Below are 16,274 nucleotides of genomic sequence, written 5' to 3' on the forward strand. Positions count from 1 at the left end.
CACAGATATGGGCAACCATCATCAGAATTGCAGAATATTCCATCACCTTAAAAATATTATTTAACTGTCACTCCCTTTGCCATCCCTCCTCCTGCATTTTGTCCTAGCAACCAGTAATCTACAGATATTCCTCATTTAATGACCTACATGCTTAATGACTGTTTGGACTTATAATCTATCCAATGCTTTTTGTATAGCTCTGCATATCTTGTTTAAAGAGCTTGTTTTGGATACAGTACACTTTATATAGTTACTCTAAATTTTGGCTGATTGTACTATATAATATAATACTGTAGTTTTGTGTTTTGGTATACAGTGCAGTGCAGCATGTAAGAGTTATACAAATAAAAGCAAAGTCATCAGGTTGAAGTTTCCTTTGACCATTTTTTTGTTCTGAATATTGTAATTTACATACTATATACAATTCCTCATTTAGCGACCAATTCAATTAAAGACCTAGTCACAGGAATGGAACTCAGTTGTTAAGTGAGGAATATGTGTACTTTATTTCCTCATACAGTTCCTTATTTTGTATTTTCATATGAATGGAAATGTATGATATGTTGACTTTTGGAACTGACTTCTTGTACTAAGTTCAATATTTGAGGCTGGGTGTAGCTTGGTGATAGAGCACTTGACTAGCACATGTGAGGCCCTGGGTTTGATCCTCAGCACTGCAAAATGAACAAACAAACAAATGTAATTCTTCCCTCAAGATATATACATGTAGGCGTATTTCATTCCTTTTATCCCCCTGAATAATTTTCCATTTAATAAACATACTGTATTTTGTTTATTCCTTTTTGTGTTAATGGACATTTGGTTTGCTTCCACTTTGGGAGCTCTTATGAATAATACTTTTGTAAACATCCATGTACAAGTTTCTGTGTGGACCTATGTTTTTATTTCTCTTGAGTGCAATCATTGGGTTATTTAGTAACTCTGTATTTTGTTATTTGAGGAACTTCTGTACTGTTTTCCAAAGCAGCTGCACCATTTTACATTCTATCTTCTTTGGAGGAATGTCTGTTCAAATTCTTCGTGCATTTTTTGCATTGGGTTGTTTTTCCATTATCAAATTTTAAGAGTTCTTTTATGTACTGTACATGCCCAAACTAATAATTTATGTTGAATAGAAATGTATTTTCTGCTCACATTGGTGGCATATGTATCAGAACAGTAAAATATTTCCCACAATTTCCTAGTGAATTTGTATTTATATTCACTGGTTAGAACTTTGTCACATGATTATCCTTACCTGTGAGGGTGACTGAAAAATTATGAGAATTGTAAGCAGGCAGATTGCTGTCTGGATTAAATTCAGAGTATTAATAGCAAGGAAGCAGTGGGCAGAAACTAGAGGGGGTAACCAGTACATAACTAACAGTGTTTGCTACAGGTGCCTATTGCATTTTTTCCTGTAGGGTTGGTTTCTTATTCATTCATAGGAATTCTTTGTATATTCTAGATAATTTTTATTCAGAATTTTATTATTATTATTTATTATCATTATCATTATTCTTAAATTTTTTGGTACTCAGGACCTTGCAAGGCAGGTGTGGTGACACTGAGCTAAATCTTGGCCCCCAATGAGAATTTTATAAAAATACTAAACTCTAATGTTTTCCAGTTATTCTTAAACTGTGGTCCCTGGATTCTTGTGGGTCTGTGAGACCCTTCCTGGGGTGTCTACAGGTCCAATCTATTTTCATAACAACACTAAGATGTCATGTACGTTAAAAAAATGTACTAACATGTACTACAGATGAAAAAGTGATAGTGGGAGTTTACTGTTTAGATCTGGAACACCCCACAAGGGCCCAAGTGTTAAGGCATAGTCCTGAGCTTGGTGGTATTGGGAGTTGCTGGAGCCTTTGGAGGTGCGACTTGCAGGAGGTCTTCCTGTCATTGGTAGTGTGCCCTTGAAGGGGACATGGGACCTGGTCTCCACTTCTAGCCATGAGGTGAATGATTTGCTTTACCACATGTTTCCACAATGTTGTTTTCCCCCTCCACTCAAGGCCTAAAAGCAGCAAGTCTGTACAGGCATAGACCGAAAATGAAAACTGTGAGTCGAAATTTGTCATAGTGGTGGAATGCTGAGCAGCACAGTGGATGCGTCCATTGGCACTGTAATGGCCATTGCATTTTCACCATCACGCATTCACAATCAAATGATGGCTTCACTCCTTGGTGAAACAATAAATCTCTTTCATTTTGTGCTGTGACAAATGGAAGAATGCATAAAGCGGTGGGCATCCTGAAGAAAAGCACTGTGTGGTACTTGCTTCGGTTCTGTGATGAGCTAGCTTCATTTATATATATTTTCAGATGTGGTTATTTGAAAATGAATAAAGTGAGTCTGTTTTTTGAAGGAAAGCCAATGATAAAATTACGTCATTGATAAAATTCCAGCTTTCAAGCAAGTTAACATTTTTGGAAATCCTGTATCTGCCACAATGAGCTTATGAATTGCCCCAAATGTAATGACTTTTCTCATGAAATCCATGGCGGTGCTTATAAATGCAATTTTTTCTGATATTGTGAAATAAAATGAGTTCATATATGGAACATCTGCTTGATTCATTGAACCACTATTTTCCAAAGGATCAGTGAGTAATGTTGCAAAATCAGGCATGAGTGAAATATTCATTCACAGTGAAAGATAAACCAATGAAGTTGTATTTTTATTTTGTTTATTTATTTATTTTTTGGTTTTATGAGACAGGGTCTCACTATGTATGTGAGACTGATCTAGAACTCACTGTGTAGCCCAGGCTGGTCTCGAACTCACAGTGATCCTCCTGCCTCAGTCTCCTGAGTGCCGGGATTACAGGCATGCGCCACCACACCCAGCTCTATTTTGTTTTTTAAATGCTTAAACTTTTTATTTTGAAGTAACTGTAGACTTAAAAAAGACTTGCAGAGTTCAGTGAATTCTCATATAACTCTGTTAGTTTCCCCTCATGTTAGCATCATACATCTTCATGGTATACAGATAAAACTAAGAAATTAGCTGGGCACACATGTAATCACAACATTCTGAGTGGGTAAGACAGGAGGATCACAAATTCCAGACCAGCTAGGGCAACTTTGTATTCTGTCTCAGAATAAAAAAATGAAAAGGGGTGGGGATATAGTTCAGTGCAAAGTCCCTGGCTTTGATCCTCAGTACCCCAAAAATCAAAACAGATAAAACAAAACATGATTAATACATTTTACTCTCACAAAGTATAATTATTTATTGATGTGGCTTCAATATTTATTGATTGCAATTAACCTTTAGTAAACTACCAATAGTTTGGGTTTGGTGTAGTATCAAAGATATCTGGAAAAGCTTTAATTTTTCTTTTTTTTTTTCTATCTACATATCCGAGTGAAATCAAAGTTTAAAAAAGTATACTTCAACTAAAATTACATGTCACAATTGAGCAAATACAGGAGAAAATGTGAGAAATCCATCTCCTTCCTATTAGGCTGGACATTAAAATTTTAAAATTTTAAAGCAAGACCAGTCTTTCAATTACATGTGTATCTTTTCTTTATTTGTTCCAACATCGCCCCAATCCTTCCTGCTTCCAGACCCTGTTAACCACTTTTTGCACTCTACATATACGTGAGTTCATGTGATATTTGCCTCTCTGTGCCTGGCATGTTTTACTTAATGCAATGTCCTTCAAGTTCATATATATTGTTGTAAATCATAGGCTGTCCTTTTCCAAGGCTGAATAGTATTCTGCTGTGTGGTATATTTTCTCTACTGATTCCTCTCTTGATGGACACACGCTGAATCTGTTTCTTGTCTATTGTTCATGATGCTGTTATGAATATAGAAGTCCACACATCTCCTGGGCACACTGATTTCATTTTCTTCTTTGGATCTATATCCAGTCAGGTGGGAATGCTGGATCACAGGGTAACTCCATTTAAATTTTTTGAGAAACCTTATTATCTTTTATCTTTTTGATAGTGACCATTCTAACAGGTATGAAGTGATATTTCATTGTGGTTTTATTTTTTTATTTTATATTTTTTAAAGGGGAAAAGGTTTATTTAGCTCACAGTTCATGGAGGTTTCAGTCCATAATCAGTGGGCTCCAAGGCAAGGTGACAGAGTGGCAACAGTTCATGGTGATGGATGACAGCAAAAGCAACAAAGGACCTTAACCACATCTTCCTCCCCTTTTATCTTATTCAGCTCCCATGGCTTCTCTCTCTGGGGCTGGCTCTGCTCTCTCCTTGCAGTTTTCCTCAGATGATCCAAGTTCCTGGTTTCTCCGAACTTCTGGGGTCTCCACTGCACCTTTAGCTTCACACTCACAGCTTCACACACCACCCTCTCAGAGGCACCCTGCTTGGCCTCCCAGGCTTCATTCTGAAATCTGGATGCCAGCCTTCATGACCCCACAACTCTGGCATTTTCCAGGCCCCTAATACCAGCACCACACAATTGACACCCAGGTTTGCTGCCAGCTGGAGCAGTGGCCAGGCTTCCTTCCATCGTAGCTGTAGGGGTGGAGTGTTTGGATCACTGAGCACCCTGAACACAGTCCCAAGGAACAGATTCTCTAGGCCGCTGCCATTCTGGAGCTTGAGGTGCTGAGGCTTTCTTCTCAAAGCAGGTTTCACTTTTGCAATTCTGAGGCTGCAGAGGGTCCTGCTGCTTCTTGTGATGCCCCTAGGTCATCTTTTCTACTCTCCTTTCTCAGAAATCAAGATCTCCTCTACTCTGTCTTTGCAGTCTACAGCTTTACTGGAGCTTCCTTTCTGGCCAAATTCAAAACATTTAAAATCATTCTTCTGCGCTCTTTGCTCTTGACTCTTGACATAAATCTGGCTAAAAGCCCCCAACAGTAACCAATCCACTGACTCAACATTAAACTGCCTTGAAATTTCTTCTTCAAGATTAATTAGTCTACTTAACCTCAGTCTCAGGCGAAGTCTCTGGACACGAGCAAAATGCAGGCAAACTTTCTGCCAAGCCATAGTACACACTGTCTGGAGTCCAGCAGGCAATGCAATCCTTCTTCTCAGTGGAAATTTCTGCAGCCTGGTTTTTAGCCCTGAGCTCCAACCAGACTCTCCCATACAGTGCAGCCTCCAGCCAGAACCTCCGAACCCTTCCTAACTCTCTCCTTCCCACAAGCCAGTTCCAAAGTCCCTTGAACCACATGGCTAGGTAATGTCATAGCAACGACCCCACTCTTCTGGACCAAATTCTGTCTTAGTCACTTTTTTTTTTTTTTTTTTTGGTACTGGGGATTGAACTCTGGGCCTTGTGCTTGCAGGGTAGGCTGCAGCACCACTGAGCTAAATCCCCAACCCTGTCTTGTCACTTTTCTCTTGTTGCTGAGACAAAATACCTGACACCCAAAGTTACAGAGGGAAGGTTTATTTAGCTCACAGTTTGTAGAGGCTTCAGTTGGCTCCAAGGCAGAGTGGCACATGGCAGAGGGGCAACAGTTCATAGCGGACAGTTGGTAGCAAAGCAGCAAGGGTCATTGTGGCTTTAACTTGCGTTTTTCTGATGATTAATGGTATTGAGCATTTTTTCATATATCTGTTGACTATTTGTATATTCTATTTTGAGAATGCCTTCTCATTCCTGCCCCCACTTTTTTCTGTTTTGGTTTTCTGGGACAGGGTCTCTTAATATAGCACAGGCTGGCCCCAAACCCAAGGTGATCCCTTTGCCCATTTGTTTTTTGATGTTAAGTTGTCTGAGTTTCTTATATATTTTGGGTATCAACCCCTTATCAGATGTATGTTTTGGAAGTATTTTTCCTCCTTTCATAGGCTATTTCTTCATTGTTGTTTCTTAGGCCGTACAGAAGTGTTTCAGTTTAGCATAACGCCATGTGTCTATTTTTGCTTTTCTTACCTGTGCTTTGGATTTATATACAAAATAATCAGTGCCCAGATCAAATGGAGCTTTCCTCTTAACTTTTCTGTTGTAATTTTTTGTTTTAGAACATGTAGTCATTTTACATAAAAATATTATATACATATTACTTATTTAATGGGTTTACCATTTTTTAAAAAATAAGTATTTCTGGGCCGGGGATTTAGCCCAGGGGTTCGGTGTCCTGCCTTGCAAGCACAAGGACCCAAGTTCAATCCCCGGTACGAAAAAAAAAAAAAGTATTTCCTCTTAAAAATAAAAATAAAAATGGTATTTAAAATCTTCTCAATTTTACCTTTGACTATAGTAAATATTGGTAGATATAACTCACATAAACAAAAGCTTTCTTTGAAATACTCAATGTTTTTCAGAATGTAAAGGTGTCTAGAGAGTACATTATTTGGCCGGAGATTCAGCTCAGTGGTTCCACCTCCTGCCTTGCAAACACAAGGACCCAAGTTTGATCCCTGGTACCCCCCTACAAAAAGAGAGAGGAAGAGAGTACATTATTTGATAATGATTGTCCTCAAAAACTATGGTAAATGTTTAAATTTAAGAAATTATTCAGTGGTTCTGTCACCTGCCTTGCAAGTGTAAGGTCCCAAGTTCGATCCCTGGTACAAAAAAAAAAAAAAAAAAAAAATTACAGGACCCAGGATTTAGCTCAGTAGCACCATATTTGCCTCAAAAGTGCAAGGTCCTGAGTTCAATCCCTAGTACAAACAAAAAAATTACTACAGGGAAGGGTATATTGCCATTAATCCCCCTCAAAATACTTTCCCTCACTTGCAGCACACTTACCAATCTTGTCACTTTCTGAAGTAGTTCTGGAAGTCCTCTTATGTGAGTGTCTGTAATTGTGCCATTGTGGCTGCCTCAGTCTCCTGAATTCATTAAAAATACTTGTTTTCCACGGTCTTGCTATGTAGTTCAGGCTGGCCTTGAACTCAGCATGTATGCCTGGCTAGCCTTGAACTTGTGGCAATCCTTCAGCCTTAGCCTCTCTTTATCTTTCATAGTCACTTTGACTTTGGGGAAGAAGCAGAAATTGCAAGATGCCAGATTCAGTGAATGAGGTAGATAAGGATACACACTAATTTTTTGATTTGACAGATATTGCTGTAAATGTTTTGAATTAATTTAGGATATTGAGGCAGCCAAACAGACTTTCATGACAGGGGATTTCCAGAACTGCTTTGGAATGTGGCAAAAATGATGGGATAAGTGTGTTCTAAGCTGGAGGGGTGATTTAGAGGGTAATTAATGGTACTGTAGTAAATTAAAAATTGTTATTTAAATATTCACTATATATTTTTATCATACCTTGTATGTAATGAATTCACTCCTCTACAATGTTTCTAGTCTAGTACAATCCACATGTCATCCTTGGGATAAATGAGAAAAATCATCATCAAATTGTGTTTTATGGGGCTTATTTTTGCCATAGAGTTATTAAACTTATTATGTATAAAATATACTGCAGTTAGCCGATTAGCCTTCTTAAATGTTAGTTGTTATTATGTTTATCAATTGTTGTAAAGTTTTTATGTTTATATGTATCTTCTCTCAGTTGGTTGCTTGAATTTTTTGTTTTTTGTTTTTTTTTGGTACCAGGGATCAAACTCATGACCTCGAGTTTGCGAGGTAGGCGTGGTGCCACTGAGCTAAATCCTGGGCCAATTGCTTGACTTTTAATTGTCTTTATGGTAATTTTTTTGTGTGTAGAAATTATAAACTTGAATCTTCACACAGATTTATCAACATTGCTTTCATAACTTATTCTTTTTATCTCGTGTAGTTCTTTTCTTCCTCAAAGTCATAATGATGTGCTTTTGTATTTCTGTCTAAAAATATCCAGGTTTCCAAGTACAGCTTTTCACTGACTTATGAAACTGCCCTTCTCAAGACATGGGTGACTTCCGTGTTGCCTAGTCTAGCGGTCCATTCTCAGTTCTTGTCCCATCCACTCATTAGTAGATGGAATCTAGTGGCCCATTATCAGCTTTATCATACTACATAAGAGCAGATGGAATTCAGTGGCCCATTCTTGGTCCTTTCTTGCTTCCTGGAATTTTTCCCCTTTTGGGCTTTGAGGCACAACCCTCTTTTGGCTGTTCTGCATCACAGGCCTATTTGTCCTAGACTTCTTTGGTATCCTCCTCTTTCTGAAGTGTTGGAATGTCCTGGAGTGCCATCTTTGGACGTCTTTTTTCAGTTATCTAATCCATTGTCTTGGCTGAAAATATTATCTGTATAGTGATGACTCCAACATTTTATTTTTAATCCCAACATCTCTCTTGAACTTGATTTTACTCAATTACCTGTTGGATGTTTGATAAGCATCTCAAACTTAGTTTGGGCAAAATAGAAACATCGATTTCTCCACCCTCTTTCCTCCATGTTACCCATTTTAGTAATATGATCATTTAGTTGCTTAAGCTAAAATTTTGGGATTTTGGTTTTTTTTTTTCTTCACAAACTACAGACACAATTTAAGCAAATTTTGCTCTTTCCTTCAGACTGTATCCTAGTTCTTATCACTTAATGCCTTCAGTATCACTAGTCTAAGACACGATTGTCTTTCACCTGGACTATAATCAGCTTTTTCTCCCTTTTCCCCATCCTTGACCCTGACTACATCTGTTTCCTACAAAATGGGCAAAACTGGCAAAGTGAACATTCTGAGACACAAATGAGCTTATATCACTTTCCCCACTTTCCAATTTCAGTGCTTTCCCATCTCATTTGGGGAAAAAATTCAGGGCAATGGTAGCCAGTGTGCTTGGGTCTTCCTCTTTCTCCCACTTGCCTTTCACTGACTCTGCCAAACACATTACTTGCACCTTGCTTCAGCATGGCCCTCACTTGGAGAGTATTTGAGATTCTTTAAGCTGTGAGGAGTCAGGTTTCTGGTGACCACCATTTGCTCTGGGACACAGGAGACAAGCAGGCTGGAGATTCCTTCATACCACAGCATAGTGTAAAGATATGATTGAAGTACTTCTTGTGTCCCTCTATATTTTTTCTTGTTATTTCGCATGCATTTTTGTTATGTATTTGGAGAACAGAGGAATATCTTCACAAGGGCATCAAAATGAAACACTTCAAATCGATGTTTTATTTTAAGGTAACAATGAGTTGTGTGCATATTTCTTGCTATATTTTCTACCCCAGATAATATGCAATTTCAATGCCAATTTCTCCTGAGATTGTCAGGTTGTCTGGAGGATATATCCTTGATTATAGAACAGTTAATATTTTTTAATGACTATTTTCCCCATTGATTTGTAAGTTTTGGATTATTATTAGGAAATATGGCCTATAAGTTTTTCTCATAGAGAAAAACATACTCTATATTAATGGACTAAGAATCTGTAAATATTTAGTAATTTTTACTATATTATCTAAATCCTCTATATTGTTATTTTTAAAAAATGTGTTTGACACACTGACTTCTGAAATAGACTTAGCACCCCCTTCATGAATATATATATATATTTTCAAATTCTTTTTGTTTTCTCAGAGTTTTTGTTTTATGTAGTTGACTGTTATATTGCTTGCTGTGTAGAGTTTTATGACTGTTCTATTTTCTTTGTGGCTTGCTTCTTTTGTTATCACACAGTATTATTTTGTCTTGTTTAATACATTTGTCCTTGAGTTTTACTTTGAGTGATAGTACAGGTTTTGCTCCCTTTTTGCTTGTTTTTGAACAGTCTGTTGTTGCTTCCATTTTTTTGTATTTGTTTAATTTTTTTTTTGTACTGGGGATCAAACTCACAACCTTGCACTTGCGAGGCAGATGCCAGTGCCAGTGAGCTAAATACCCAGCCCTTAAAAATATGTTTTTTTTTTTAAATGCACAACGGTGTTTTATTTTAAATTGTACCTAACAGTCTCAGATTTTTAAATAAAATTCATTCTGATCACATTTAATGTATTAACAAATGTACTTAAGACTTGTGTTTGTTTTCTTTTTTTTTTTTTTGTACCAGGGATTGAACTCGGGAACTTGAGCTTGTGAAGCAGGTAGCAGAACCAGTGAGCTAAATCCCTGGCTCTTGTGTTTATTTTCTATATCAGTTAGGTATGTGTTTGACCAGAGAAAACAAATTACAGAACTAATACTAGCCCAGTTAAACGAATCTTTCATATTTATATTATCTCCTTTCATTTAATAACTGCAGAACTGTATTTTTGAAAGTTTCTTGTTTTTCTCAAATGGCAAGAACTCTGCCAATATCTTTCAATGGGTGGTTTAGTTCAGTTGTTAACAAGATCTTTCAGGATACGTCTTTTATAGTCTTTCAGCTTCCCCATCTATTGCTTGTAGAAGTCTTCCAGCAACTTGGAGCCTTACTTCCTCATTCCACAGAGGAAAAGAAAGTGGGATAAAAGAGATAGGAATGAATGGATTTCTCTTAAGCAGCTTCACTTTTTCTATGCCTAGGGAGTGCCCTTCATGGAGGCTTTTGCTTGTATCGCTTTTGTCAAAAACAGGGATATCTAGTCACTCCTGGTTCCATTACTTGCCAATGAGAATAATATTACATGGTCAATTTAGATGATTGTTATTTGTCCTTTTATTATGGGATAGAAACTCAGCTTTTGTGAATGTAAGAATTTCTTGCTATTCCCCAAACAACAGGGGTTCTATGGAGAAGGAGGAAGGTGGCCTGGAGTAGAGAGTAGGTAGAAATTGACAATGTTTGCTGTTTAGCTGTACTTTTTTTATTGTCCTCTCTCTGTTAGTCAGATTTGATTTCTGTCACAAAATACCCAAGAAAAACAATTTAAAGAAGGAAAGGTTTATTTTGGTTCATAGTTTTGGAAGTTTCAGTCCATGGTCAGCCAGCTGTGCCGTTTCTGGACCATGGAAGGCAGGACATCATAGTGGAGAGCAGTGGTGGAGGAAAGCTACTCACCAGATGGTAGCCAGGCAGCAGAGAGAGAGAGAGGCAGTATCCAAGGACAAAATGTCTCTTTCAAAGGCACGTTGCCAGTGACCCACCTCCTCCAACCAGGCTCCACTTCCTGAAGTCTCTACCATAGCCTGACAGCACTAACAGCTGGGGACCAAGCCTTCAACAGATTGAGCCTTCGTGGAACATTCCAGATCCAAACCATAAGACTCTGTTCACTTTACTTACTTTGCAGGTGTAGCGAGCCTCTTACTACTTACTCTCCCCCACTATTAATGGACAGGTTTTGTAAGGGAACAGTGACACTCAACAACTAGGCCACACACACACCGAGAGGTCCGACTGGAGATTTTATTCAAGGGGTGGGAGGAGAGAGATAGAGCAGACAGAAAGAGCAGAGACAGAGAGAGCAGAGAGCAGAGAGCAGAAGGAGAGAGGAAGAAGAAGAAGCAGAAGGAGAGAGAAGAACAAAGAAAGGAAGGTCCTTTTATCAGTTTTGGGCCGGGCTATTGATTATTTATGAGGAGTGAGCTACTTTTAACCTATCACAGGCCAGGTTGCTTTTTATGGGTCCAGCCCTGCAGACACAGGTTTCAACTTCTCTGGACCACTGTGGCCTTGGTGGGAGGGAAACTAAAGATAAGAGCATGAGATCATTTTAGGAGCCAAGAAGTACCAGAAAAATGCAGCCTGTGATGGTGGCGTCACAGCACACTTTAACATGATCAATTCCCTAACAGGTTTCATAATTCTAGTAGCAGTTGCCTTCCTGTATAACAATTAACCCGGTTTCTCTATTATTATATTGCTTTTAATATATCAAAAAACCCAGTGCCTTCCTATATTAGGGGAATTAATGCTGCCATGTGCAATAGACGAATCCTGAAATTTCAGTGGATTAATACAAAAATGGTTTATTTCTTGATTACATCACAGTTTGGTGTTGGTTGGGTAGCACTTCTGTGTACTTTCTTTCAGATACTGACTCATGGATCAGCTGCTTTATTTCTTTGAGATTCTGTCATTTTGGTGTTATTTATTTCCAGAAGGGTGGACAAGAGAGAAAATGTGGGAAGGTTTGTCCACTGTTAACAGCTTCAACCTGGAAGTGGCACCAATCATTTCCCTTGATAGTCCATGGATTAGAAGTCAAGCATAAGGTGCCATGGGACTGGAAGGACCTGGAGGGCAACTGTAGCCATTGGTGGGCTCGAGAAGAGGACTATGTCTAGTGGACATAGCATTGCCAATGTCAAAGATTGTCATCCTAATAATTTACATACTTTATTCTTCCTTGCATGAAATACTACTCCTTCAAGGCAGTAAGCCACTGAGCTCAAAGTCTATGGTCTTTAAGGTTTTGCATTAGTCTGAATATACTATAAACACAAGACATTTGAACAATTCCTCACCCTTAAGCTACAGTATATAGTACTGGACCAGGGCCAGGCATCTCTAAGGGCACTTGGACAAAGAGGACTGTAAGACACACAGTTTGTAGCAGCTTGAAGCCTGGTGGGCAAGGTTCTGAGGAGTTCCTGCCTTGGCTCCTCCTTGGTCATGATCCCCTTTGGCCTTCCCTGAAGTGAACCTTCCCTGGACTGGCCTTCCTTGGATCAAGGTAGCCTTGTAACCTGCCTCCTGCTGATAGCAGGTAGGTATCCAAAGGTTTTCTTGAGTCTTCAACAATCTAACACTTTTTAGTACAGACTCAAAAATTTAGGAGGTTTCTCATCTATTTGCTTCCATGTCCCAGGAATAAGTTCCAAAAGTCTTTTCTATATGTTGTCTGACATTCACATGTCTTTGACTCTTTATTCCTATACATCTTCCTTTCACCTGTAGAACATCTACCTTGAGGTTCTTTGTAAAACTGTGAGAGATCACACTTTTTGGTGTTTTGTTTTTTTGTTTTTTTGTTTTTTTTTTGGTACTAGGGATTGAACTCAGGACCTTGTGCTTACAAGGCAAGTGACAGCACCACTGAACTAAATCTCTGGCTAGAGATCACAATTTTAAGGTTCTTGGTCAGGCTGGCTTCTCTGAAGAGCAGAGGCCAGGGTGGGATTTATCACGAAAGGGATTAATTAAGGGCAGTGCCTGTGTGAGAAAGAGAGCAGGAGAATAGAGGAGGCTGAAATGCCAGGTTGACCTTGAGTGAAGGAGAGAGAAGGGAGGTTTGGAAGATGTGTTCTAGGCAGCCATGCTGTGCAAAGGAGGTTCTGCAAGGAGATGGGGGTCTCCCAGGAATGAGTGTGGCATGTTGGAAGCTGGGCAACTTCTGGGAAACATGGCCTTTGGTAAACACAAGGGTCCCAGTGTTATCAGATCAGGAGTCTTATTCACAGATTCCTGGTGTCCTCGACAAAGATTTGAGCAGGACACCAAAAAAGGAACAGCAGCATCAAAGATTCATCAAAAATGAAATTATACAGGTTGGGGTGGGAGCAGGTAAGTGAGAAGAGCACATGGCCCTGAGGGGGCCTGGTCCTGAGGGTTTTAAACCTCAGGATTTGGGGTGGGACTGAGGGTTGGCCTAAGTTTTGCCTTTGCCAATAAGTGGTTTGGCTCTGCTTCTCCATTGGGCAGTGGAATTTTTGAACTTTCATGGCCCTCTGCGGCTCTCTGGGGGGACCCCGTCCCGCGGGGAATAGGAGGTGAGAGCCGCCTCTTATTCGTGGGTCATCAGAGGCCGATCCGATCTTGAATGTCTGTGGAGGAAATCTTTAAGAAGTTAGAGTACACGGCCCAAGTCTGGTTTCTGATCAAAGGCGCTTTATTGGCTCAGCAAAACGATTATATACTGTTATCCCAGGGGGAAGGTTCAGCAAGCTTATTGGACAGTTCAAACAAATCTTCTACCAATCACATGAGTCATTCAAGCATTTAACCATAAAGGGACAAAGCACTTAGCAGCATACAGCAATCAGTATTTTACCAAATGTGGGGAGGGGTAAGTGGGAAGGTGTACATCAACAATTAACCCTATGCAATCTTTAACTTCACAATCCCTAGGGGCAAGTAGGACAGGGAAATACCACCTGCTTCCTGCTCCAGATCCCGTGACCCTGTGGTTAGCACAAAGGGCTATTTTTTCTGTAAGATTTCCTGTTTGCCCAGGGGCTAAACCTGCCAAAAGTCACGTACGTAGTCTAGTGGGATTTTTCCACCGAGGCAAAGGCTAAGGTTGAGGGCAGCCATCTTATGCAGGCCCAAGCAGTCTCTCACAGCCCTCAGTGGAACTTTCATCATATTTAAAGCCCATGGGAGTGGGGCCAAAACTACATAGTCAATAACATGATAATTAGGGCTGAGGTTGGCCAAGAGTTGCTGAAGACCCCCGGGAAGATGCTCAGAGATTTACTGTGTATAACGAGTTACGTGGTTACTGTCTTCCATTGTAGGTAGACCTGGAAATCTCAGGCCTGGGTTAAAGTTTAACTCAAAAAAAGGTGGATCTAGCCCAGAAAGCAGGCTCCAAGGCAATTTTTCCTTCTCTCTATAGCTATCTTTAAGCTACCTCCTGCCTCACTGGGGCTGGAGAGGTTGGTTACTTATGCCCCTCAAGTTGGGAGTTAGTGCAGCACATTCTTATAACCACCGTAATGCTTTGTGTCCTAGGTTATTTTATTCACCCAAGAAATTTGCTTGGGGTCTGTCATGAGGAACCTTTAATCGTCCTGTCTCTTCAATTTGGGCCCTAGAAGAATATTAGATGTTTTTTTCCAACCGTACGGAGCCCAACATTTCTGTATTGTCTCTCTTCTTTTTCATTTCTAGTTTCAAAACACTGAATTGTTCTATGAACTCATTTCTTTAACATTTTGCCAAACACAGCCACTAGCAACCAATACACATTACTAAGGATTTGTGCTCCAAATTCTTCCCTTAGAATGACAAGTTCAGGAAGCATGGGGACCTGCCTTTTAGGTGATCGTGTTTGACATGTTTACCAAATGCTTTGCTCCTGCATTACATGGGTCTCCAGTCACAGCCCACTAAATATTTCTCACCACCCGACTGCTAAGGCAGTAGCAAGGAGCTTATATTTGTTTCAGCTGCAGCCTGTTTTTAAGACAGATTTCTATTTTATTCACGGTAATTAGTGGAATTTGTTGTAATAGGCAAACTGAGAAATCTCAGTGGCTGGATCTAGCATAGATTTATTTCTTGCTCACATGACAGTCTGATACAGATCACTGAGACTCAGGCGCCAGAATACTTCCTCTTGCAATCCACCATCTCTGGTTCTCTTTCTAGCAGTGGACGCAGGAAAATGTTCAGAGAAGGGTCCCAGCCACTAAGTGCTTCAGCCCAGGTGTGACACAAGTACCTTCCAACAGTGAGTGCTGCCCTGGTACTTGGTACCCTCTCAGACAAGGAGCTCAAGAGGGCTCAGTCTCAGATGCCAGTTTTGGCCCTGGACTGTACCCCGGCAGACTGGCTGGGCTATCGTACTCCTCCCTAGAGGGAAGGGAGGGATGGGATACAGAGGAGCCCTCAGGTCGCCTCTCCCTTGGCTCCTTTGGTGGATGATGGCTGAGTGATGTGATGGCTGTGTGCACGGGCCAGTTTAAACCATCCCTTACTGACTAGAAATCAGACATGTTTCTATTTCTTCTATGATTCTTCCTCCTATTGTGTGGCAGCCAGCACCAGGCACATCCAGTGGCTCCTGGGAGCAGATGGCGAGGTCTGGGTCTGGGTCATGGGAGAAGGCCCTGGTGACAAGCCTTATGAAGAGATCTCAGAGGAGCTGATCGCTGAGAGGGCACGGCTGCAGGCGCAGAGGGAGGCTGAGGAGCTCTGGTGAGGGGGACGTGGGCACGAGGGGTGTGAGGGGCCTGAGCCCTGGGGTGGGTTCAAGCATAGGACCAGAGAGAATGGGTGGGAGGGAGGCAGGAAGTGTCAGTCAGTTGAGCTCTGCTAAGAGCAGGCGACCAAAGCATTGCAGTCCTGTGTCCAGTAACCTGGTTGGTTCAAATCCTGGCTTTACTAGCTAGCAGTTAGCTGACCTAGGCCTGCGCTTTCATATCAGTGGTGTGGGCCGAACAGCTCCTTCCTGCATACCGGCAGAGTGGAACCACCTAGATATGTATGCCATGTGCATTTCCTTTGCCTTCTCTTGGCTTTCGTGGGGACAGGAAAGCAATTTGGATTCTGTTCTGTTCTTTGCTTGTTCCTATTGCCCATGTTTCTCACCTGCAAAGGACAGGTGAGTCCTGGGCGAGGTTTGGAGTCATCCTCCTTTTATAAACAGCTAACATTTCCACCTAACATGGAATTCCATAGGCAGTTGACTCCAACCCCTCCATCCCAATTTTGAGTGATGGAGCTTTAACAGTTAAAATTGTAAAAACATGTAAAAAATATAAACAACACCAAATAAATATACAGAATAAATTAGACAACAATCAACATCCATCACCTAAGAAAACTACAGTGAGCGTTTA

The 16,274-nt window shown here is 40.4% G+C and overlaps 1 protein-coding gene across 3 annotated transcripts in view; it reads left to right on the top strand.

Annotated features, from left to right (window-relative positions):
* Sh2d4b (SH2 domain containing 4B) overlaps positions 1-16,274 on the top strand; it is a 93,256-nt gene that overhangs the window by 14,607 nt on the left and 62,375 nt on the right. For all 3 annotated transcript variants that reach the window (XM_033766214.1, XM_033766237.1, XM_010629539.1), the window contains one exon: positions 15,471-15,630. In XM_033766214.1, coding sequence (XP_033622105.1) covers positions 15,471-15,630 — 160 coding nt within the window. The remainder of the gene's footprint in view (positions 1-15,470; positions 15,631-16,274) is intronic.

This window comes from Fukomys damarensis, unplaced genomic scaffold (assembly GCF_012274545.1).
Source record: "Fukomys damarensis isolate Sample0158 unplaced genomic scaffold, DMR_v1.0_HiC HiC_scaffold_1, whole genome shotgun sequence".
Classification (NCBI taxonomy): domain Eukaryota; kingdom Metazoa; phylum Chordata; class Mammalia; order Rodentia; family Bathyergidae; genus Fukomys; species Fukomys damarensis.